Source organism: Vitis riparia, chromosome 18, assembly GCF_004353265.1.
Source record: "Vitis riparia cultivar Riparia Gloire de Montpellier isolate 1030 chromosome 18, EGFV_Vit.rip_1.0, whole genome shotgun sequence".
NCBI classification, from domain to species: domain Eukaryota; kingdom Viridiplantae; phylum Streptophyta; class Magnoliopsida; order Vitales; family Vitaceae; genus Vitis; species Vitis riparia.
The window spans coordinates 12,381,521-12,407,504 of NC_048448.1; the positions used below are offsets into that span (position 1 = coordinate 12,381,521).

Sequence of the window (25,984 nt, forward strand, 5' to 3'; positions counted from 1 at the left end):
ATAAATAAATTTTGAATCATAAAATCTAATCCAAATATGATCTGATTAATCCAAGTCTAGTAAACCAACCTGAATATGATTCTTAAATTGAAGTTAGGTGCGATAACTGATGTTAGAGGTAGGATCAAGTTGGATTTGAGTCAGCTATGAATCGAATCAATTTGTCTGAGATCAAGAATAGGTTTGATGGATTCTTCATGACCAGTTTGTATTCTACGGTTATACCAAAATACACTGATGTTCCTCTCTCCAGGAGTAGCAAAATTCCACTTGCCACACTTTTGCAATGTTGGCCCTGTATATGGCACGTGGTACATGGCTCCCTCCACTGAATGGAAAGCACAACCCATTTGGTTAATGGAATCTCCATTCATCATTTTCCACATCAACCAAAGAAAGAGAGACAAAAGGTTGTTGTTTATACATCAAAAGGCATGAGAAGATATGACAAAATTAAAGAAGTCTACCAAAAAAGAAAATTTGGCGTTGGTTCATTCCTCCTTAAGTTGACTTAAGAAGGAGTTAATTGCCCATCCACTTGAATCCAGAATCCATAAGCCAATGCTTCCTGGGAGACTTCAATCATCATCTTTAAATTCTCTGCTCCAAACAAAATAGACATTTTCCTTAGGCTTCACAGTTTGGGACTAAGTGTGTTTCACAGTGTTCTTTTTGAAGTGATTTTAGGGGAAGTGTTTTTTCTAGTAGTATTTTTCGAAAGAATCATCTATATCAATATTTTTCTAGGAAGCATTGTAAGTGATTTTTTAATTTTTTAAAAGTGCTCTCTAAAGTTTGCTAATCGCTTGATTTTTTTGCTTTTTCAAAACACTTTTTATATTATTAGTGCTTTTTAAAAACATTGTGAAACGAACTCTAAGTTGGTTCAGCTCGATATGTCAGAATTTTTTCCTCTTTTATCTTAATTTTTATGAGTAACCTTTTCAAGCTTTAAGTGAGCTATGAGTTTTAAATTATAGGTAGAACCCCACAAAATCTCCATGACTACAAAGAATCATCATACCTGCGATCAAGGTACCGAGGTTGAATACCAGAGCCTTGACATGTAGTGCATGTCAAGGAACCAGCACCATCACAGTTAATGCATCGGGAGACTTCTTTCTCATTTCCACCAAGCACTACCGTCACATTGCCAGTTCCCATGCAAAACCTGCATCTCTCTGGAAGAACAAGAATTTGATTTCCACATTTAACTCTACAATACCATAAGAGTGAAGATTCAAGCTACTAAAACTTCTAAATGGTTATCATATCAGGCTGATCCTACATTTGCTTTACCTATTGTCAACAAGTTGATGATGTACATACCAAAACTTCTAATGTATCATTTTTTTGTTAGCAACCATCCTAAAAAATATCAATTCAATGACAACCATCCTTCATAACTATGTTGCAACTATATTGTGCATTTACATTATTAGTCATCGGGCAACTAGTAAATTAAACTCAGTGTCGGAATTTAAATGTTTTTTTTTTTAAATTTGTCGTCCACATGTGAATTGATATAGATATGTGAATTGATATAGATTCTTTAAGAGTTAAGACATGTCGATTGAACATATAATAGGATAATCTTTAACACAAGGATGGTAAAGATAGTCTTGAAAGACTTATAGTTTTCATCTTATTAAACTACGGTATGAGAATACTAGATGTAATGAATAGCAAATCATGAAACCAAACACTTAGTGTCTCGTTATTTACATAGGATATTCGAATTCAGGTGATTTTTTGTAATGGGATGCTGTCAACTTCATGATTAGATTCTGAGGAAGTTAGTACTATTCTATGGGTCCCAGTAGTCTCTGCTCAAATTCATGTATCGTATTGGTATGATTTATGAAGGTTGGATTAATTCTAGATTTATTTAAGCATAAGGATGTTTTGGTAATTAAGTAGGATTGCACATGAGTAAGTGAACAAGATTTTTAGATTGAGTTAATTGATTAATTATGGGACCTATTGAGTTAATTAATTAATTATGATTCGTATTGGGCAAAATTAAGAGACCCAAACTTCAATGGGCTCCAATCACTTAAGCTCATTGAAGAATCTTGTAAATACATTGATTAGATAGAAGATGCCAAACATATATAATGTAGGCAATTAACATAGAAATCAAGTGAATTGCAAGGAGCAAAGAGTGGAGCGCTCTAATAATAAAATGAGATGGGAGAGGAACTCACGTGCGCCCGATCCATCGCAAGGGAAGCAGGGTTGAGTGTTCTCTCGCTTCGCCTGCAACACAAAAATTTCTCAATTTTATAGTTGGAAACAAGTTACAAATGTCAGAATTAGAAAAAGAAAAAGGGAGACTTACAGCATTATCAATTTGTGTCTCATAGAAAATTGGGATTCCAATCCCAACGGCAACGCTCACAACTCCCACCGATATAGCCACTATCTGAAATTCTATTTCCACATTTTCACTATCTCGTAAAGAATCGCTTTAAAATGAAAGAAAACTGGAAAAGAAGTAGGGGATAGAGAGAAAACCGTGTTTTGATCGAGGTCAACAGCCCTAATTCTTGGATAGGAAGCTGGCGACCTTTGATTTCTGGCGAATTTGTGGGACAAGGAGGGAGAAGGGGAAGAGAGCTTGAGAGGGCAGCATATGAAAGAAGAGTGAAGGCGAGGAAGGGAAGGTGCGATTGACATCTCAGCCGTGCTGGTTTTGCTTTCAGCCCCAATCCAATGGAGGCCTGAATTGGAAGAGAGAGACATTTGAGTTTGAGTGGATGGTTTTGGATATGCGTGTGGGGTTGGCATGAACACGGACCAGACAGCTGGGAACTTGGGATTTCCATCTCAGTTCTTGGACAGGGCCTTTTCGAGTTTGAAGGTATGGAAAGACCCAAAGTCTTTGGGCCTCAACGGATGTCGACTCAGCCTTCTTAGCCCTTCTCCTCTTCCCACTCACCTTTATTTGGGCTCATTGCTAGCCATGCGGGTCATGGCTCGTGACTTATCTATCTGGGGTCTACAAATTAAATTTCTCATGGTGTTCGACGCTCCTCGTATGAAAAATTGAGATGCTAGGAATCCAAACCATAAACGATGGACAGACACATGCACTATCTGTTTTGTCTTGCAACTAAAACTCTAAATACCCTTTAATGTATGCTCCTAAACTCTGGAGAACACACCAACAGTCAATCATCGCCATCTTGGTTGAGACTTTGACGGAGAGTAGTAGGTGAGACCGTAAGAGAGGTAGGGGAGAGTGGATTAGGGAGTGAGGGTGTGAGAGGGACAGCCCAACAAACGGCTATAATTAGAAGCACGTGAGGGTGTAACCATGCCTTTGAGTTTAGAGGGTGTCATGCCTTTGGAGGCTTGTCCCATTAGTCCACTTTCACTAACGTAGAATCCAAGGCTTTGGGGAACCCTCCCCCCACATGCTCCACCCTTTTCTCCCCTTCTCATCACTCATCACCATCCCCCTTTTCCTTCCTTTCTCTTTTTCCTCCTCTTTTAATTATCCGCACAATCTTGCAATCAATTACACAGAAGCACACGCAGTAGGACGCACCTCTTGCCGAAGAGAAAAACAGTCCAATCTCCACTCATGACACTTCTCTAATAATAGTCTATAATATTTTATGCAATCATTCTATATGCCAAACCCCATTGAATTTTAGACATGGCCGTAATCCACACTCATTTTAACCTCCTCATTTGCCAAATCAGATGCTTCCCACGAAATTGTTCCGCTTTGGAAAAAAAAATAATCTTGGGTGAGATACGTTAATCGTCCGCATCCAGCTGTTCTCAAAGGGTCCCTACCATGGAGTGGGGTTGGCCCATAAAGACGCAAAGCAAGTTCCCCTGTCTATGTTGTCCTAAAAAGGGCAAAGCAATGATCATTTCATAATAAGTTGGTATTGAAATTCTATAACGTAAATAAATTGAAAATTGCAATCCATCAGTCATTCTACCTAACGTCCATTAAAGCTGGTGCGATTACAAAATTGAATCAGGAATGAGTGATGAGCATTAAGCAGGAGCTTGTGCATGGACCAGTGGTATGATCTTTCATGTTTGTGAGACCTTTTCCTTTCAGAGGAAGAGGGGATGAAACTTCAGAAGGACGGAAAAGCAGAGAGAAGGGTGCTAGTGAAAAGCGAGACTCTAACCTAAAAGACGAAATAAAAGGAGTAAAAGTGAATCAGGATGCCGAGGGCCAAGGCCAGAGTTTAAAGAGAGTGAAATTTTATTTTCAAAACCTTGGGGGAGTCTATCACAATTTCTATAAATCTAACTTTGCAATTATCACCTTTTTTTAAGGATACAAATATAATACATTTTCCCCGTTATCCATTGCGATTAGACTGACTCTTTAATAATCGGCTACCGCTTCTCCTTGGCTCTTTATCACTAGCTGTACTGGACTCACATTGCTGTGACCCAACTACGTGACCGACTGCGTGTGATTTGCCGAAACCATCACCGAACGTTGCGCCAGTCCAAAGTTTCCATTATCTCTCGTAACGGTAAAGTTCAGTGGTTGGTGGGTTACATAGCTATGTCCCCGTGGGTGACGAATCCATTTCGTTTCAAATCGTCTCACATAAGTTAAAATAAAGAAAATTTTAAAATATTTACTAGAGCAGGGATTGGCTGCGGTGGCAAATCCTTTACACTCGTTGAGATTAGAAAAGATTGAGAGGTGCCAGCCGTCCGTTTCACGTTGTACGGTGATTTAGCACGGGTACTCACACTACCCTCGTGCTCCAACAGTCACCCGCCCACATCACCCTCTATTACGGAACTCAAAATCAAGTTTAAAAACTACTTTTAAATCTCACGAAACAAATCCGAAGCAAGGAATTCAAAACAACACAGGGCGTTGCTGTAGCCTGTATCATCATCTCAGTCATCCCTCTCTTCTTACGCCGCCGACATAGTAACGGTTCGCCACCGTAGCGTTTCGGCGCCGCCGATTCGTCCGTACGCCGGAGATCCAATTGTAGTTTAGTCACCATTCTTGTGTTTCCAATTACTCCGATTAGTCCGAGTGTTTGGATTTTTACTGTTTTCATTTTCTTCATTTCGTCAGAAGGTATGGACCGATTTATCATTCTTGGTTTTCTAGATTTTGGTGTGATTGATTTGATTAGTATTTGTATTCGTTTGTTTGGACTTCAGATTTTCTCTTGCATAGGATGGTTTATGAGATTCTTCGTAGTTGGTTGCCAAGAAATCGGAGGAATGAAAACGAAATCTGGAATGTTAATTAGTTATTCCAGTCTTAAATTGTTATCAGATTCCGAATTTTCATTTATTTTTCTTGCAATTTCCTAGCAACCAAAGGGACCGTTGCACAAGTGTAGATTCCTTTTGTTTTCTCTTCTAGGTTTTGTTTGCATTGATTTGCACTAGTTTCCATCTCTAGGTCTCTGTGTTTTGAATCGGTGGTAATGCAACATTCTAGGCTTATGGCATAGAATGTCCGTTAATTAAGCTTAACATAATTTTCTAGCTGGCTTTTCCGTTTATTTTTATCTTTTCTTTTAATTTTCTGTCTTAATTCATTATAATTTTCCGTTTGGTTTCTAAGAAAATGGATGAATAGGGAAGAAAACACTACAATTTTCACATTATATTTCTCCGCCGTTTTTTTTTTCCCAAATGAAGAAAAGCTTAAGTTAACTTTGCTGTGTAGTTGCTGTGAGGTTCAGTTCAATGGGTTTGGCCTTCTCAGATCTGCATTATGAAAATTAAAGGATTAAGATTTTAATTTCTTTCAGTTTGAAACATTTTCTCAGCAGCCAAATGGTGCATAATTGTATTTTCCTCTTTGATTCTCTTGATATGACTTTTGATAACGTCCTGGACATCTGCCTACATTTGCTTAATATGAAAAATTGTAGAGAATTCCCTCATGGAGAGTGAAATCTACAATTTCAAACCCATTTAGCTGTATACCTATTTAATATATATCTGATAATAAAATTGTTTTGATGATAATTGGTGGAAAACTCCCTTCCATAGAGTGAATTCCACTGCTAACATTTCCTGTTCCTGAAACTATTGGAATGCTTAAGTAAACTCATTTTGAGTCTCCATATATGATGCTTCTCATTGGTTATGACTTTTGACAAATTTCTCCACTCGGGTTTTCTTATATGTGGAGGCTAATCTACTTATCATGCTTCCTATGTTCTCTAGGGTTGCTTCTTCTGCTTCCATCTTCCATATTATTTCTGCCACCTGTTTAAACTGATCACATATTTTCTTCATATGCTTAATTAAAAAATAAAGCTCCCTGTTGTTATTCTATGTTTTGAGTTCAACACATTTGGTTGAGTGTTCTTCACCAACCCTATAATGATTGCAGGAATTTTTTAATCTTTTTAAGCTTTGACTCTCTTCTGGTAGTTGAGATTAGTTAGAATTTTATGTCATAGTGGAATTTTGTGGTCTTTCAAGATATTTTGCTCTGATTAAGCCAATTTGTTTATTTTCTTGTTGGTTTTGATAGAAACAAAGTGTAGAAACTCTCGAGAAGCAACAGAACATTGAGGAATCTGAAGTGATCTATTTTATTAAGCTTCAAAGCACTTATTTATACAGCTAGCTTAAAACAGAAAAACATAAAAATAGCAACAAACCTGCTACCTATAAATACTTCCTAAAGAATAGAAACAAACCAAAAAATTCTTCCTAAGGAATAGGTAAATCTTCCACATGACTAACTTATTTAACTACTTCCACTTCAATCTACTCAGCTCCATGTCAGCAGCTCCTAGGACATGTTATTCAACATTTCTTGAGTCTAAAATGTGACTGCCAGTTGTTCTTATGTTCTATTTACCACTACATTTATATTTTAAAATTGTACAATTTTTCAAGACCAGTTTTCTTAACATTTGCCTTTAAGTTCTTCAGAATTTAACATTTTATCTTGTAGTTCCTGTTAAAACTTTTTTAGAATGCTATGTTTGACTTAAGCATTTACTTTTCGTTGTATATGTCAGGCATACAAAATGATTGGATCATTTCTTACTAGAGGACTTGTGTATGTTACTCAATGAAACCCCATTCATTTTCTGTATAACAATATAGAGTTGATAACTTTGTTGTTATGAAATTTTGAAATTTTTTAATCTCATAACTGCAGGATGGTCTTTGGCTATGCATATCCTGCATATGAATGCTTTAAAACCGTGGAAAAGAATAAACCAGAGATTGAGCAACTTCGTTTTTGGTGCCAGTATTGGTATATGTTTATGTATTGCCATATTTGGTTCACTAGGAATTCCATAAGCAACCTTGTTCATAAAAAGTGTGTTTTCAAATGGACTTGTACAGGATTTTAGTTGCTGCAATAACAGTCTGTGAGAGAATTGGTGATACTTTCATTTCATGGTATGGAATTTAAACTTTACCATTGGGATGTTTTATGTATGAATGTATATTTTGATTGTGTTTTTTATTTTGCTTTCTTTCAAGGGTACCAATGTACAGTGAAGCAAAGTTGGCATTCTTTATATATCTATGGTATCCTAAAACAAAGGTATGGGCCTGATTGGGGAATTAAGATTGTAGTTGTTAATTATTTGCATCTTACTGTAATTGCTTCTCTGCTTCAATTATTTCAGGGAACAACATATGTTTATGATTCCTTCTTTAAGCCATATGTTGCAAAGCACGAGACAGAAATTGATCGCAACTTGTTGGAACTAAGGACTAGGGCTGGAGATGTTGCAGTTCTGTATTGGCAAAAAGCTGCAAGCTATGGCCAGACAAGAATTTTTGACATTTTGCAGTATGTTGCTTCACAGTCAACACCAAGACCACGTCCTGCTCAGGTATTCTTTGACAAGGGTAACTAGTGTTTGACTGTGTTATCTTCTTGTCTCTATCACCTAACTCGTATTTTGCACAGGATAATTATGCTATTGACCTTTCCAATCAAGGCAAAATAGACCTCTGCTCTGCTATATAGCATCCTTATTATCAGGCCTTGATTTGGTTGTACACCATCAATTTGTGCACATAAGGACCTAAATCCTTTTTAACAGTTGGTATCGGCCTGAATTATGCTAGAAGATGCTTCACTTCATTTTATGATAATTAGAAGAGATAAATGAAATGCACACTGGTGGACACTGTTGATGCAGGGAAATAGTATTTTCATCTTTTTTTTTTTGGTTCTTTTCTCCATTGATTAGGGATTGTTATCCTTGGATGAAATAATTATTTTGAGGATGTTTTCTTGTTCTTTTTTGTTTATAATGCACAAATTTGTGTGTTTTGGATGAAAACACACAAATTGAATAATACACAATGAGCTTTTTTAATTATATTTTTGTTTGGTTTTGGCATTCTGATACCTACTGTAGTTTTGAGACTTGGGGAAGGTTCCTTCCAAATTGATTAGAAAGGAGCTGCATTAACTGGATTTTATGAACTTTCTAATTGGACTGATTCAAAAGGATTAACTGTTCTGGAGGAAGGTTTATTAGGACCTAGCATGAGAAATGGGCTTTCCTTCTTAGTTTTGATACTAGCACTTTAATGTTGTTTGTTGAATGATCATAAAAGCATTTTCTATGGAAGTTGAGATACTGGAATTGAACTTTGAAATGCTGCCGTCATTTATCTTAACTGACATCATTTCTGAGCTACCATTTACTTTGTAATTACAACTGCAGCAACAAGGTGCTAGGGCTCGCCAAAAACCTGCTGCAGCAAATCGCCGGTCTGCTACTGCAACACAACCACCTCAAACAGAAGAACCACCATCTCCAACTTCTAGCACAACTTCAAGTCAGAACCAAGAGGAGGCAACCCAAGAAGAGCCGCCTCCATCACAGGAACCTAAAGAGGCAGCTCCACCAGCACCAACCTTGAATGCACAAAAAACAACTGTAACTCAACCCGCCACAGAAACCACCAGCCAATCAACATCAAATGGAGCAGAGGACATGCAGATCGAACCAGTCTCGTCTTTGCCAAATGAAAATGCTAATCCTCAACCACCGGAGACTGTCATGGAAGAAACAATTCGGGTTACCCGAAGTAAATTCAGGAAAACCCGGTCCACAGTGAACCGCTGAACAACGAGGTCATGGTGTTTCCGTTTAACTCTGCAAAATGTGAGTAATTAGACAGTAGATGAACAAAGATGGGTATTGGATTATTGATGTTGATGTACATTTGTCAGCTTTCTACTTCTATTCTATATTGGTTACTTTATCTCTCCGCTTTTTTTTTTTAGCATGAGGTTGACAAAAGTGCTTTGATTTGGTAGGTCCAAAGGTTTCAAACCTTTAATTAATAATATGGATGAAGATGCCTTTCAGGTGCGGTGGTTGCTTTATAGGGGAAAGTAGGTTGTTAAAGGTTTAATATCTCACCGACTGTTTTGCTCAAGGAAACAAGGCGTGTATCAGCATATTTCCCCATCAGCCTAATGGGGAAAGACAAAGATCGATTATTTATGGTAGGGGGAGTTGGTGGGAATGTTATTCTGAGGGACGATGATGAGAGTTATTAAGGAAATGAGATGTTTTCCATTCAGAAAATGGAAAATACTATATCGCCAGGACCCGAAAGTAGTATAAACTCTTCTGTCTTGGATTCGAAGATGCTATGGAGATTTTCTTTAATGAAAGAAAAATACAAACAAACAAAGGGACAGCGTGCTTTTTATAACACGCCAAGAGAATCTTTTTAAAAGGCAATCAAAGTAGAAAAAGAAAAAAGGACTGGAGTTGATGCTGATTAATTCGGTGATTTAGGAGGGAATTTCGATCTTAAAGCATGTGACATGTGCGGAACACAATTAATTAGTTATGGATAAGGATCTTTGTACGGGATATTTTGCCAAGGGAGAATTATAGTTTGGAAGGTCGGGTCACCACCTTTTTTATTTTGTGATAATGGTACGGACGTGATAGTTCCATCTGCCACGTATCCACCTTTCTTTGGTTGAGAGTGATTGGAGCTACAACGTCCTTTGCATGGTTCATTATCAAAGGTCATTTGTTGTGGGAACATGTCGAAATCTAGTTCAGGGGTAAATTTGGCTGGACTCCCGCAACAGTGTTAACATCTTCCGATCTTCGTTTTAGCCCAGAGAAATTAGGATGAAATAATCCAAGTAAAAAGAGATGGAAGCCCATCCATTTGTTTGACTGTTGGCTAAAATTTGGACCCAAGGGCCCATTGCTCCTTAGGCTCCACTTATCCAAACCTGGAGTCTTGTCTATCCTTCTGGCTTCAACTTCCTTCGGAAAAAGGTAGAGAAATCCTTTGGATCTCAGTGATAGAAGGGATTGGCTCTTTACCCCATTGCTCTGTTTGCTGCATCAATAGCCATTCATTGTTAAACAATGCCGATCAATTCAATCAAAAACAGTTAAAAAAACATCGGAACTGGGATGATTTCAAGAAATACAATTGTGGGACTTGGGATCGGTCAGTATCCACATCCTAGCAGAGAGAGCTTCATGGAACTTTAGTTCTTTTGGGAACAAATCTTTGGTTGATCTTGATTCCGGAGTTAATCGTACAACTCAGTGATTCCAATAGAAGCATTTAGAACAATTTAACTGGGAAGAATTCCAAGTCAGTGTGGCTTCACCTCCAGCTACCTCTGGGCCAAGGCATGGAAGACAAGCACAAAAATTAATCGTCACTAATCCCAAAAACTTTTATCATTGGGATTCTTATTCCAATGCAAGCTGATCTATAAATTTTTGTAGCATAAAATTTTTTCACCGGTGTTAGCTAATAATTATTAGTTATGAACATAATTAGAACAACCATCTCCCTTCTAGCTACAAACTTTACACTCCAAATGTAAGGGGGAAAAATGCCCTTGGTATCAACCTGAGCAACCAACTGCCTGGTTCTTGTCCGGTTCACTCAGACTCCCCCTTAGTGATGGTTGAGTCTGAGCTAAGGATGCATCACTCGTTATGGAATCCTCTTGAAAGATGTCATTTTCTTGGGCCCAATCCTCATTTGCTGCCAGAAAAAAGAGAAGGTTATGAAGCAAAGGTTTCATGATCAGTGACGTGGATGAGAGCATGGCTTGAAGGCCCATAACAGACCTAACTTTACACATCATGAGCTGTCCTTGTCTTGGCCCAGGGGTGTGTGTGAGTTGTGTGTTGTTTATATGTAAATGCATGTACACCTTATTTATTGTAAACCAAACTTGTCAAGTAAGAAAGAACTACTGAGCACATTGCTTACCCCACAGATCTGTAATGCTGACTTCAGGATCTGATCGAAGCCAATAATCATCGTCTATCTGCAAACAAAACAAAGACCAGATGCAAAACAGTCATTCACTACAACCAAAAAACCTGGGCTGGGGGAGAAAGGTAGCCATGGAGGGAGGGATTGGGAGGTTTGCTCTTATAAACATCTATTTTAAAGCTTCATAGCAAAACCCTTGAGGCCTAGCTCAAGTGGTAAAGGGTTGGGGTAAGTTTATGAGGAGGTTCCAGGTTCAAGTTCCAATGGGGACAGGAAAAACGAAAGCTTTAACGACACTCACTTTAAAGTCTGATGGGATAATCTTCTGAATCCCAGATCCCTCTGAGCCCAGTGAGCTGAACGGACCTGCATCCTCAAGTTTGTTGCAGCCACTATCCTCCACAGAATAATCCAGTGATTTAGTTCTCCTGACTGTTATATCCTCAGATTGGCCTTCATATTTGCTACAAGCATCATGAACATAGCTATGATAGAAGGAAGAGCACGCATGCATGTGATCAAAGAAAAGATAAAATGCACTCTTTTCCCTCCTGACTGTAATATCCTCAGATTGGCCTTCATATTTGCTACAAGCATCATGAACAAAAGCTATGATAGAAGGAAGAGTATACATGCATGTGATCAAAGAAAAGATAAAATGCACTCTTGGACAAAGATGTAGTGACTTCCAAAGCTCACTAAATCCCACCTCCAGTATGTGCACATGTTGTGCATGTTGCATGCATTGGTGTCATGTTGTGCATGTATGTGTGTGTGTGTGTGAAAGAGAGAGAGAGATGAGTTTAGCCAAATAAAGAATAGAAATACCTCAACAAGTATAAATCAATTGGTCCTGTGGTGCTTCTGATAATGATTCTAAACTGCCTTTGTGAGAAACCAATATCCTGCTTATATAAACAAGAAACCATCAGTTAGGAATACATCCTCAAATGTTTGTGGCCCAATTATAAATTCTGAGCTACACACCTCATCAGGATCAGGAACTTCAACAGAACTGGCTTGAGGAGCCTTTATTGCAATTAGTGTTTGATTCTGTGACAAAAATAATAGAAACCATATTCAGAGAATTTAAGGGACATCAGCTAAAACCAGATTCAAGGAACATCTGAAGACAATTGACAGAACAGCAACCTGGAAGCAAGGAAGTGTTGTAATATCTTCTTCTGTCAAAAAGAGGTGCCTAGAGGTCCAAGAAGACAATTTGTCAAGTAGAACCAAGTCATATTATGAAATACAATCGGGACATCAGATGATCAAAGTACATACTTTTGACAATTTTCATCTCCAGCTATGGCCCTTAGAAGCTCCTGCTTTTCCCTGAAGAAGGAAATATGATGATGTTAGCCTGACTCTTTAAATCAACTACTGAAATTAAAAAAAAAAAAAAAAAAAAAAAAAAAAAAAAGGAAGAAGAAGAAGAAGAAAGAAAGAAAGAAAATGAAGAAAAATCTTTTCCAAAGTCTAGTTAACTAACCTTATGCAATCATCAAGTCTACATTCTTCAGCATATAACCTTTCAACTTCAGCCTGTCATGAAACCAACAGAAAAATAAGCTGAGAAAAAAAAAAAAGAGAAGGAAGAAGAAGAAGAAACTACTAGAAGCTGAAGAATTGTAGTATAACACACTACTATATGTTTCTGTCTAAGAAGCACTAGCAACATTGCATCCCTAGAGTCAATTTATGACATGCTCTAACCAACCAAACATAAGTTTACTATTTTGACCTGATTCAAACCAACCAAATTTGATTTTGCAACCTAATATAATTATTCATCCAAATCTTTAGTCTATTTACCATATTAATGGGTTTACGATAAACCGCCATATAAGATGAAACTTACCAGCAATCTGCTCTATGAAACCCATATGTTAAATACATTAGTTAAAGACTATTATTCAACTCCCCACTGACAAATCAATTATGCTAATATATCATTAAGAACTTGCACAGACATGTAGGATGATTTGGTGAAGAAACTTAATGTCTTAGCCTGATATTGTTATATCTAGCCCTATGAAGATTAACTGTAACATTCTGCATATGGACAGTATGCAAAAAAATTATTTATAAATGCATGTTACTTTTCTAGTTCCTAGCTTCTTTTTTCTGTTTTTTTTTTTTTCTTTTTTCTTTTTTCTTTTTTGGCTGCAACTTTCTACTTGTTATAGTCTGGATGGACTGATTTTTTTATTCCAGCTGGTGATCTTTCAAACATGGGATATTAGTTTTATAATCATGGAAGCTAGACAACAGCATGCCTGCAGCATGGGAACATAAAGATGGAAATGAGTTTAACCTTGTGATGTTGTACAGCCATGCCTATAGTTACTGATCAGGCTCAGTATGACACAAGATGCAAGAATATGGCAACAATATTATGTGCATTTTGGTAGGCACAACAGCTACCAAATAGTTACTGACAAAGGACAGATTGCAAATACAAGGCTGATAGCTGCCTTTTCATTATTATGTAACTTAATATGCACCTTCAATCTCGTGACTTCATTATCCATCTTCTGTGGCCCAGACATGTCAAATCCCCTGTCAGAAGGCCCACTGGTCATTAGAAATAAATGAAATGCAAAAGGCACCAAAGAAAAGGCATAGATATTTTACTTCCAGCTAATATGGTTCTTTGAAGTTTTCTCAATCAATCCTATTCCTTCAAGAACATTTGTAATATCATATATTCTCCTCTTTTGGACCTGCTCAACAATGGAAAGAAAAAAAATCCAATATAACACAAAACACACATGGAAGATAGGAAAATACAGGAAGCACTGTTTAAATACCTCCAAGACATCTGCAGTACGGTTTAGATCAAGGGTCCCATCCTTAGCCTCCTGGATCAAACTAATGAATTTCTTTGTTAACAAGCCTGCCAACAACATATAAATCCCCAGTCCATAAATTGATTGCAAATGATGACGACAATGATGATGATGATGATGTGTGTGTCTCTGAGAGAGAGAGAGAGAGAGAAAGAGTCAGTCAAGTTGCATTAAGCCTCTGGACATTCTAACCTAGACTCACCTAGTGAACTGTCATAACGGCAAGTAACAACTGGATTCAGAATATTCGGGGAGTCTGCAATAAAAAATCAATCAACACAAAAGCAAATATGTATAATGAGATGGCCACATACAGGCAGGGCAATATTTACAAATTGAATGGAGAATAGGAATATACCAGCATTTGATCTTTGAGCTCCAGATTTGGCATTTTTTGACACCTTTGATTTACTGTGTTGCTGCTTACCACCCACACAAGACTCTGGTTCAAGGGAAGGAAATTTCATTTCTTCACCATGTCCATCAAGAGTGGCTTGTCTACTAGTCTGACCCTTGCAATGGTCTATTTCATTTGTTTGCTTCAACTACAAAGTTCCATTTACATTTAAGATAAAAATGTGACAAAAGTGTAAAAATAAAAATACCAAATGAAGAATAAACTATCTTTGTTTACATTCACCAAGTATTTGTGCATATGACAAAGTATATTTCTGCAATTCATCTAAGCTTATGTAATGCACTGCCTAACTGGTAGTCTAAAGTAGAAGTTCTATATTCTCTTTCCCAAACAGAAGAATATAAGATCTGAAGAATGCAAATTTAAGTAGGCCTCTTCCTGTGCCACTATATTCTATTTGTGTCCCAACCAAAAAACTTCAGCACACAGGATTTTTCAATTTATGCAAGATAAGTGCAAGTTAGATAAGAGCATAAATGCCAGTTTCGCCTTCAACTTCCACTTAATATAAGTGGAATTAGTTCATAGAAACAAATGAGTTTGTGGGATTTAACATAATAAGCACAGTATGTGTATTTACTGGCACATGCATATGGGTGAATTAGGGCAAACATATTATACAAAATAACATCAGACTTTCCAAATGAGTTGAGTACATCCTAAATTACAACCAAATTTTCTATCAACCCTACACATCCCAAATTTATATCATGTAAATGAATTCTTACTGAATTATTCACAAAATTCTGGATGTTTTAAATAATTCCTGAATCATTTGTGCAATACCCAACCTGAATAAATGCTAATCTCAATTCTACTCTTTAATTTTATCCGAATCTCCCCATCCCATTCCAAAATTCAAAATCTTCTCTATAGCAAACATCCCAAATTTTTCACTGTAATTCAAAAGGTACATTCCAGAAATACTGCAGTGATGCAAATTTTAGTATGCATTTCCAATTTTCTAGTCCCTACCTGATTCACCTACAATTGAATTTCAAAAATTGTTTCTCATTTGATGGCCTTATTAACCATCTGATTAATCAACTCTCAACACACTTTGGGGCACAAAGATGGCCATCTATAATTTAAGTCACCTCGGCATAGATTCCTGATTCTAAATCTTAACATGGAAAGTGCGCTCATACTAGTCTACGATGCCACTGATGAAAGATCTAATTTTCAGTTCCCAATTCCATTTCAGCTCCACAGCTAAGATCATTTTCCACAAAGATGAACTTCTCATTACAAACAGATGCATCACTGGCTCATTCCCCTCCTTATAAACAATGACATGGCAGCAAAGGCCTAAACCAAACTACTGCTTGCATGGACAACAATTATTGATGAATAATGCTAAATCACAAAAACAGCTGCTCTGGATTGCTCCCTCAAATAGACACAATGGCATGAATGTATTTTTTATTTTTTTTTAAATATCAGATTGCTTGTCTTTCGGACAATTGCTTCATGCTGCTAAGAGTTGACAAATCCAAAAATCACCTGTTAAAAGACATTTACTATGTTACTTATAATTTGGCCAAAGCAGGAATGTAACAAACACGTGCTCGATTAATAGAAGCTTGGAAAATGTCTAAATCCACATCAAGCACATTTATGTCCATAAAAGACCTCAGAGCAATAACACATGTCCTAGACCCCACCAGTCAAAGGTACAAGGGAATTTCAAACTCCATATTAATCGATACATTGTTGAAAAGATGACTATCAACGTGAAGAAGAGCCTTTACTGAATGTCACTGGTAACATAAATTTAAGAAAACCTAAATGCCTAGCAGCTTATGCAATACAACTTCAGAGATTGAACATTCAACAGGTAAGGTAAGCCAAGAAAAAAGGTCATGAACCATCCAAGCCTCTCTAACCTTTCAAATTTGATAACTAAAAGGTCAGAGAGGATAAAAAGCCACCAAGAACAAAGTAACAATCAATCCTCAGAGACAGTACTATAGCTACAGCCTATATTCAATTGTATCAAAAGAAACCCTCATAAACATACAAAATGAGTTCACAGTAAGTCAAAACACCTCAAAGACATGATGGAACTTCAAAAATGGAAAACCTAGAATTCAAATGGACAAAATCATCAATCAAGACTGTATCAGAGAAAACAACGAGAATAAAAATCAAATCATGAGACAGAACAATAGATTGAATATCAAAACAGGAGAAAGAAATAAAAGATGAAATCATAGCATAAAACAATAGATTGCATGTAGAAAAGAAAAAAAGGAAGGGAAAAAAAAAAGATTAAATGATCAGATAAAAACGAACTCACCGGAAGCTTGACAAAAGCAGACTGTCGGTCGTCGCTATGGCAGTGCGTACGAGTATCAGAGACGAAAGAGGAGTCGTTCATTGGACAAGAAAAGAAAGGGAAAAGATGAGGCTTCCGCTGAGAGGAAGGGAAGAAAGGATTCAGAGACGGATTCCGAGTGTCGGATTGAAATCGAGATTGTTGATTGGAAAGGCTTGGATCATCGCCCCACACAGCCATGAGGGAGTGCCTCAGTCTGAAAGCTACTTTGAGGCGGCAACACTTGCAAGAGAGAGAGACGGAGAGAGCCGAAACCCGAAATCGGGATTGAAGCGAAAAACAAAAACTCACAAAAGGAAAAATAAAAATAAATAACAACGTCACGAAACAGCGGGAAGTGTCACATGCTGAGCTGAGTTCGAATCCGCACGGCCCGCCCTCTGGCCGTTTACGCTTTCTAATATACGCCGTTTTTACGGGCTTTGTACGGGCTTGGGCTTTTGAGGCCGTTCGCGAGGCCTAACAAATTCTTTAATGGGAAAACTGTGTTTCGGGCCGCCCATTTGGCCCTAATAGCTTTTTCATAACCCAACTTTCCATAACCCAAAATATGTGTACTGTTGCCCAAAAAAATATCCCTTTCATGCACTATCCACTGTTTTATAATTTCATTTCCAAAATTACCCCTCCAGCCTTCCATGTCAGCAGTCATCTCCTTCTCCATGTCACCACGGGAAGTTGTGCTTTTAAGCACCCATGGTTATCATACCCATACGAGCCTAAATCATCTTGAACAACCTGAAGATTTCTTGGTGGAGAAGACTACATGCTGCAGGTGGCCTCATATGCTTGGATTTGGGTGTCTTGGTGAGAGGGAAAGAACCCTGGTTGATTCCTGATTGAAATGGGTCAGATCTAGGAACAACGATCTTCAATGGCGGGTTCGGCCCTTAACATGCCTGCACAAAGCATTTGAAGGTGTGTTGGTTTTGTTGGTGAAATCTAACTTTTCTCCCCCCTTCTTGAGTTGTACTTCAATTATAAATTTGGAAAAACTAACAAAGAGAGATTCTAAGAATGAATTAAAAAAAATGACCTTATATCTGTCAGGGTGCCCTGCAACTACTCCCCAATGGGCTGAGAGACACTGTAAAAAAGAGAAATCAAAATCCTGACCTTATAAGTAATTTAATCATGGTAATGAACAAGAAGTAAAAGGGATGATTTGAAGCTCCAAACTTCACTTGAATTTCCTTACAAGACCAAGGAACAGATACTTCAAATTTAAAGCTAAGATGATGATGAGCCAATTATGGAATTTTTCTTCATCCACTTGTGGGATTATCAATGAATTTACAGAAAATGGGTCTAGTTTACCTGTGACCTACCTCTTTACCAATCTAATCATTGTTTTGAAATTCAAATGGAATGGTTTCTTGGGACTGTAGCTTAGGTACTACCTTAAGGGCCCATAGGTACTACCTTAGTGGCCTTGAGGTACTACCTTAAAGGACCCTAGGTACTACCTTAAGGTAAACTTCAACTCAACCACTCCAAAGCCTCGAGTCTTCCTTGGTGACCCTTAGACCATCCAATTATATGGTTCTCTTCATTCCTCAAGTGCTCCACCAATGGTTTCTTGGGACTGTAGCTTAGGTACTACCTTAAGGGCCCTTAGGTACTACCTTAGTGGCCTTGAGGTACTACCTTAAGGGACCCTAGGTACTACCTTAAGGTAAACTTCAACTCAACCACTCCAAAGCCTCGAGTCTTCCTTGGTGACCCTTAGACCATCCAATTATGTGGTTCTCTTCATTCCTCAAGTGCTCCACCAATGGTTTCTTGGGACTGTTGCTTAGGTACTACCTTAAGGGCCCTTAGGTACTACCTTAGTGGCCTTGAGGTACTACCTTAAGGGACCCTAGGTACTACCTTAAGGTAAACTTCAACTCAACCTCTCCAAAGCCTCGGGTCTTCCTTGGTAACCCTTAGACCATCCAATTATGTGGTTCTCTTCATTCCTCAAGTCGTCCACCTATGATTTGTTGGCACTGTAGCTTAGGTACTACCTTAAGGGCCCTTAGGTACTACCTTAGTGACCTTGAGGTACTACCTTAAGGGACCCTAGGTACTACCTTAAGGTAAACTTCAACTCAACCTCTCCAAAGCCTCGGGTCTTCCTTGGTGACCCTTAGACCATCCAATTATGTGGTTCTCTTCATTCCTCAAGTCGTCCACCTATGATTTGTTGGCACTGTAGCTTAGGTACTACCTTAAGGGCCCTTAGGTACTACCTTAGTGGCCTTGAGGTACTACCTTAAGGGACACTAGGTACTACCTTAAGGTAAATTTCAACTCAACCACTCCAAAGCCTCGAGTCTTCCTTGGTGACCCTTAGACCATCCAATTATGTGGTTCTCTTCATTCTTCAAGTCGACCACCTATGATTTGTTGGCACTGTAGCTTAGGTACTACCTTAAGGGCCCTTAGGTACTACCTTAGTGGCCTTGAGGTACTACCTCAAGGGACCCTAGGTACTACCTTAAGGTAAATTTCAACTCAACCACTCCAAAGCCTCGAGTCTTCCTTGGTGACCCTTAGACCATCCAATTATGTCGTTCTCTTCATTCCTCAAGTGCTCCACCAATGGTTTCTTGGGACTGTTGCTTAGGTACTACCTTAAGGGCCCTTAGGTACTACCTTAGTGGCCTTGAGGTACTACCTTAAGGGACCCTAGGTACTACCTTAAGGTAAACTTCAACTCAACCTCTCCAAAGCCTCGGGTCTTCCTTGGTGACCCTTAGACCATCCAATTATGTGGTTCTCTTCATTCTCAAGTCGGCCACCTATGATTGTTGGCACTGTAGCTTAGGTACTACCTTAAGGGCCCTTAGGTACTACCTTAGTGGCCTTGAGGTACTACCTTAAGGGACCCTAGGTACTACCTTAAGGTAAATTTCAACTCAACCACTCCAAAGCCTCGAGTCTTCCTTGGTGACCCTTAGACCATCCAATTATGTGGTTCTCTTCATTCTTCAAGTCGGCCACCTATGATTTGTTGGCACTGTAGCTTAGGTACTACCTTAAGGGCCCTTAGGTACTACCTTAGTGGCCTTGAGGTACTACCTTAAGGGACCCTAGGTACTACCTTAAGGTAAATTTCAACTCAACCACTCCAAAGCCTCGAGTCTTACTTGGTGACCCTTAGACCATCCATATGTGGTTCTCTTCATTCCTCAAGTGCTCCACCAATGGTTTCTTGGGACTGTTGCTTAGGTACTACCTTAAGGGCCCTTAGGTACTACCTTAGTGGCCTTGAGGTACTACCTTAAGGGACCCTAGGTACTACCTTAAGGTAAATTCAACTCAACCACTCCAAAGCCTCGAGTCTTCCTTGGTGACCCTTAGACCATCCAATTATGTGGTTCTCTTCATTCCTCAAGTCCTCCACCAATGGTTTCTTAGGACTGTTGCTTAGGTACTACCTTAAGGGCCCTTAGGTACTACCTTAGTGGCCTTGAGGTACTACCTTAAGGGACCCTAGGTACTACCTTAAGGTAAATTTCAACTCAACCACTCCAAAGCCTCGAGTCTTACTTGGTGACCCTTAGACCATCCAATTATGTGGTTCTCTTCATTCCTCAAGTGCTCCACCAATGGTTTCTTGGGACTGTTGCTTAGGTACTACCTTAAGGGCCCTTAGATACTACCTTAGTGGCCTTGAGGTACTACCTTAAGGGACCATAGGTACTACCTTAAGGTAAATTTCAACTCAACCACTCCAAAGCCTCGAGTCTTCCTTGGTGACCCTTAGACCATCCAATTATGTGGTTCTCTTCATTCTTCAAGTCGGCCACCTATGATTTGTTGGCACTGTAGCTTAGGTACTACCTTAAGGGCCCTTAGGTACTACCTTAGTGGCCTTGAGGTACTACCTTAAGGGACCCTAGGTACTACCTTAAGGTAAATTTCAACTCAACCACTCCAAAGCCTCGAGTCTTCCTTGGTGACCCTTAGACCATCCAATTATGTGGTTCTCTTCATTCCTCAAGTGCTCCACCAATGGTTTCTTGGGATTGTTGCTTAGGTACTACCTTAAGGGCCCTTAGGTACTACCTTAGTGGCCTTGAGGTACTACCTTAAGGGACCCTAGGTACTACCTTAAGGTAAACTTCAACTCAACCTCTCCAAAGCCTCGGGTATTCCTTGGTGACCCTTAGACCATCCAATTATGTGGTTCTCTTCATTCTTCAAGTCGGCCACCTATGATTTGTTGGCACTGTAGCTTAGGTACTACCTTAAGGGCCCTTAGGTACTACCTTAGTGGCCTTGAGGTACTACCTTAAGGGACCCTAGGTACTACCTTAAGGTAAATTTCAACTTAACCACTCCAAAGCCTCGAGTCTTCCTTGGTGACCCTTAGACCATCCAATTATGTGGTTCTCTTCATTCCTCAAGTCGGCCACCTATGATTTGTTGGCACTGTAGCTTAGGTACTACCTTAAGGGCCCTTAGGTACTACCTTAGTGGCCTTGAGGTACTACCTTAAGGGACCCTAGGTACTACCTTAAGGTAAATTTCAACTCAACCACTCCAAAGCCTCGAGTCTTCCTTGGTGACCCTTAGACCATCCAATTATGTGGTTCTCTTCATTCCTCAAGTCCTCCACCAATGGTTTCTTGGGACTGTTGCTTAGGTACTACCTTAAGGGCCCTTAGGTACTACCTTAGTGGCCTTGAGGTACTACCTTAAGGGACCCTAGGTACTACCTTAAGGTAAATTTCAACTCAACCACTCCAAAGCCTCGAGTCTTCCTTGGTGACCCTTAGACCATCCAATTATGTGGTTCTCTTCATTCCTCAAGTGCTCCACCAATGGTTTCTTGGCACTGTAGCTTAGGTACTACCTTAAGGGCCCTTAGGTACTACCTTAGTGGCCTTGAGGTACTACCTTAAGGGACCCTAGGTACTACCTTAAGGTAAATTTCAACTCAACCACTCCAAAGCCTCGAGTCTTCCTTGGTGACCCTTAGACCATCCAATTATGTGGTTCTCTTCATTCCTCAAGTGCTCCACCAATGGTTTCTTGGGACTGTTGCTTAGGTACTACCTTAAGGGCCCTTAGGTACTACCTTAGTGGCCTTGAGGTACTACCTTAAGGGACCCTAGGTACTACCTTAAGGTAAACTTCAACTCAACCTCTCCAAAGCCTCGGGTCTTCCTTGGTGACCCTTAGACCATCCAATTATGTGGTTCTCTTCATTCTCAAGTCGCCACCTATGATTTGTTGGCACTGTAGCTTAGGTACTACCTTAAGGGCCCTTAGGTACTACCTTAGTGGCCTTGAGGTACTACCTTAAGGGACCCTAGGTACTACCTTAAGGTAAATTTCAACTCAACCACTCCAAAGCCTCGAGTCTTCCTTGGTGACCCTTAGACCATCCAATTATGTGGTTCTCTTCATTCCTCAAGTCGCCACCTATGATTTTTGGACTGTAGCTTAGGTACTACCTTAAGGGCCCTTAGGTACTACCTTAGTGGCCTTGAGGTACTACCTTAAGGGACCCTAGGTACTACCTTAAGGTAAATTTCAACTCAACCACTCCAAAGCCTCGAGTCTTCCTTGGTGACCCTTAGACCATCCAATTATGTGGTTCTCTTCATTCCTCAAGTCTCCACCAATGGTTTCTTGGGACTGTGCTTAGGTACTACCTTAAGGGCCCTTAGGTACTACCTTAGTGGCCTTGAGGTACTACCTTAAGGGACCCTAGGTACTACCTTAAGGTAAATTCAACTCAACCACTCCAAAGCCTCGAGTCTTACTTGGTGACCCTTAGACCATCCAATTATGTGGTTCTCTTCATTCCTCAAGTGCTCCACCAATGGTTTCTTGGGACTGTGCTTAGGTACTACCTTAAGGGCCCTTAGGTACTACCTTAGTGGCCTTGAGGTACTACCTTAAGGGACCCTAGGTACTACCTTAAGGTAAATTTCAACTCAACCACTCCAAAGCCTCGAGTCTTCCTTGGTGACCCTTAGACCATCCAATTATGTGGTTCTCTTCATTCTCAAGTCGCCACCTATGATTTGTTGGCACTGTAGCTTAGGTACTACCTTAAGGGCCCTTAGGTACTACCTTAGTGGCCTTGAGGTACTACCTTAAGGGACCCTAGGTACTACCTTAAGGTAAATTCAACTCAACCACTCCAAAGCCTCGAGTCTTCCTTGGTGACCCTTAGACCATCCAATTATGTGGTTCTCTTCATTCCTCAAGTGCTCCACCAATGGTTTCTTGGGACTGTTGCTTAGGTACTACCTTAAGGGCCCTTAGGTACTACCTTAGTGGCCTTGAGGTACTACCTTAAGGGACCCTAGGTACTACCTTAAGGTAAACTTCAACTCAACCTCTCCAAAGCCTCGGGTCTTCCTTGGTGACCCTTAGACCATCCAATTATGTGGTTCTCTTCATTCTTCAAGTCGGCCACCTATGATTTGTTGGCACTGTAGCTTAGGTACTACCTTAAGGGCCCTTAGGTACTACCTTAGTGGCCTTGAGGTACTACCTTAAGGGACCCTAGGTACTACCTTAAGGTAAATTTCAACTCAACCACTCCAAAGCCTCGAGTCTTCCTTGGTGACCCTTAGACCATCCAATTATGTGGTTCTCTTCATTCCTCAAGTCGGCCACCTATGATTTGTTGGCACTTAGCTTAGGTACTACCTTAAGGTAAATTTCAACTCAACCACTCCAAAGCCTCGAGTCTTCCTTGGTGACCCTTAGACCATCCAATTATGTGGTTCTCTTCATTCCTCAAGTGCTCCACCAATGGTTTCTTGGGACTGTTGCTTAGGTACTACCTTAAGGGCCCTTAGGTACTACCTTAGTGGCCTTGAGGTACTACCTTAAGGGACCCTAGGTACTACCTTAAGGTAAACTTGAACTCACCCTCTCCCAAGCATCGGGTCTTCCTTGGTGACTCTTAGACCATCCAATCATGTGGTTCTCTTCATTCCTCAAGTGGTCCACCAATGGTTTCTTGGTACTGTAGCTTCATTAAGCAGTGGTAGGGATTGGACCTTGGAAGGACACAGTAGTTTCAGTGGTAGATAATTTTTTGCAAACACCTACTGATCTTGTTGGCAAAGCACATGCCCACGACTTACAAGTTTGTATCTTCTCTGTGTGAAGCTTTTTGTGGTACGTTATCAATAAGGCTATTTATGAAACATATCATGTATGCCATATCTTCTGTCTCTCTTTGTTTCTGTATGTTGCATTTATACATCTAGGTTTCTCTGTGTCAGTCTATGCTATGCATGGTCAAACTTTCAACGACATTTGGATGGGATGCCTAAATAGATATGATATTTGGAGTCTTTCCATCAACTGAGTTGTGTGTGATATTATGTGGTGACCAAAAACAGTTTACCATATCAGTATTCACTAAGGATATGAGCCAATAAAAATAGGGCATCCAGGTTCTCAATCCCAATATTTTGCCTCCATTAAAGATTAAACTTGTTATCTCTGTGAATGAACTTAAACTCCATATGAGGGGGAACGTGTTTGAAGGTGTTGAGCTAAGAAACAGCCATGATGCACTAATTTTCACTAATTATACATGGTTTTAGGTCTCTATGAACACGTTGATTCATGGTGCTCAATTTCCTTTAAAGGAAAAAGAAAAAATCCATGGTTCTGTTTGTCTAAGATTGCATCCGAGGATTTCATTTTCGGTAATTATTTTCTTAAGAAATTTGAAGATCTAGATATGTGTACTCTAGAAGAATTCTAGGATTCGATTTGTCCTGATCATGATCATGTGCAAATTTTGGTTTACTGATTTTAGTTTTATTTCAAAATTTTCTTGTTAGGAAATCTCAAATTTCTCTTTTTCATGTGCAAGTATTTCATAAGCATTGAGCAAAAGTCATCAGAAACCCAACTTGTTAATTGTGATGGCAGGTACACCCATACACTTATCGGAATGAGAACCAGTTCTTACACTTCAACTTCCATCAAGACCCATATGCAGAATATGATTACTGGATAAACAAGATAGGAGTTGATGGACTCTTCACATATTTCACTGGCAGCCTCCATGACTTTCAGGAATGGACCTCTCCTCTCTCTCAAGATGATGGTGATGATGATGGCAATGCTGCTAAATTGTTGCATAAGATTGCAACTTTAGTCTCCCTACAGGAAGGGATGATTGTGTAAAATGCAACTTCTCAAGACTCTAGCTTAGGGTAGAAATCTCTCCAATAAAATTATAGATTTCACACATTCTGCCTAGCTAGCTGTATGTTGGTCACTACCCAAGTACTCAAAACTATCCAATCTAATCAAATGAAGCTTGTTCTTTGAAACTAAGTTTCCGGTCTTCGTTAGAAGCTTCATCTTCTTTGGTGCAGCTCATTTTCTAACATTGCTTTTGCAGTATAGCTGGATTTGCCATCATCTATACTTGCTCAACTGGTGTTTGTTTTTCGGTTTAGCTTTTTCCATTTACCTATAAAAACTAACACCACCTCATTTATTTGAAATCACTACTATCTGTTGTAGCAAAAATACAAAGATATTGATAAGGAATGCATTTCTTTGTTTCCGTAAATTTTCCATTCTTGGGAAATTATAACTCTATTTGGTAATTATTTTTAAAAAATAATTTTAAATTTTGGTTTTTTAACAATAATTTTTTAAAACTAATCACTAATGTTTTATAGAATTGTAAACCTAATTTTAAATTTATTTTTAATCGTTTTTAATATGTTTTAAAAATAATTTTTATATCTAATATTTTATTTTTTTTATCATTCTACATGTTCATATAATTATTGTTTTAAACAACCATCAAAAAACAATTTAAAAATATTTTCCCAAAAACACTATGTTTTTTATTTTTAAGAATAAAAAACAAAAAGCAAATTTATGATTGTCAAATGTTTTTTTTTTTTTTTCTAAAAAATAAAAAATATTCTTAAAAGCATTTGCCAAACAAACCCTATATGACTTTTTCCACCCAAAACATGAAACCAATGCCTACTTTCTACACTCTTCTCCGCTTTTGGAAGTATTCTCCCATCTCAAATGAAGAAGAATTTCTTGACCAAGAACTGAACTCTACTTTTTATCACCACAACTGAGAAGCTGCCCTAAACCTTTTCTCAAACATCATAATTTTAATAAACT

The 25,984-nt window shown here is 38.9% G+C and overlaps 3 protein-coding genes across 4 annotated transcripts; 1 reads left to right on the forward strand and 2 right to left on the reverse strand.

Moving 5' to 3' along the window:
* Window positions 1–178: 178 nt before the first annotated feature.
* Window positions 179–2,749, reverse strand: LOC117906453 (protein disulfide-isomerase LQY1, chloroplastic). The gene is made up of 5 exons (XM_034819476.1): window positions 2,518–2,749; window positions 2,342–2,425; window positions 2,208–2,259; window positions 1,025–1,181; window positions 179–600 (listed from the first exon to the last, which is right to left on the reverse strand). Exons 1-5 carry the CDS (start codon window positions 2,743–2,745, stop codon window positions 579–581), a joined length of 543 nt encoding a protein of 180 aa, XP_034675367.1. The 5' UTR covers window positions 2,746–2,749; the 3' UTR covers window positions 179–578.
* Window positions 2,750–4,821: 2,072 nt separating this feature from the next.
* On the forward strand, window positions 4,822–9,230 carry LOC117907307 (putative HVA22-like protein g). Of its 2 annotated transcripts, XM_034820809.1 has the most exons (7): window positions 4,822–5,083; window positions 7,002–7,042; window positions 7,145–7,243; window positions 7,336–7,392; window positions 7,477–7,540; window positions 7,626–7,835; window positions 8,682–9,230. In XM_034820809.1, exons 2-7 carry the CDS (start codon window positions 7,011–7,013, stop codon window positions 9,084–9,086), a joined length of 867 nt encoding a protein of 288 aa, XP_034676700.1. In that variant the 5' UTR covers window positions 4,822–5,083; window positions 7,002–7,010; the 3' UTR covers window positions 9,087–9,230. The 2 variants fall into 2 exon arrangements, with proteins under 2 accessions (XP_034676700.1, XP_034676701.1); XM_034820810.1 differs by lacking the exon at window positions 7,002–7,042.
* A 1,436-nt stretch (window positions 9,231–10,666) lies between these two features.
* LOC117906196 (transcription factor E2FC-like) lies at window positions 10,667–17,197 on the reverse strand. Its single transcript, XM_034819173.1, has 14 exons — window positions 16,811–17,197; window positions 14,452–14,638; window positions 14,296–14,349; window positions 14,055–14,140; window positions 13,879–13,967; window positions 13,749–13,803; window positions 12,734–12,786; window positions 12,526–12,576; window positions 12,391–12,439; window positions 12,226–12,291; window positions 12,067–12,143; window positions 11,540–11,702; window positions 11,233–11,290; window positions 10,667–11,001 (listed from the first exon to the last, which is right to left on the reverse strand). Exons 1-14 carry the CDS (start codon window positions 17,027–17,029, stop codon window positions 10,859–10,861), a joined length of 1,350 nt encoding a protein of 449 aa, XP_034675064.1. The 5' UTR covers window positions 17,030–17,197; the 3' UTR covers window positions 10,667–10,858.
* Between the last annotated feature and the right edge of the window lie 8,787 nt (window positions 17,198–25,984).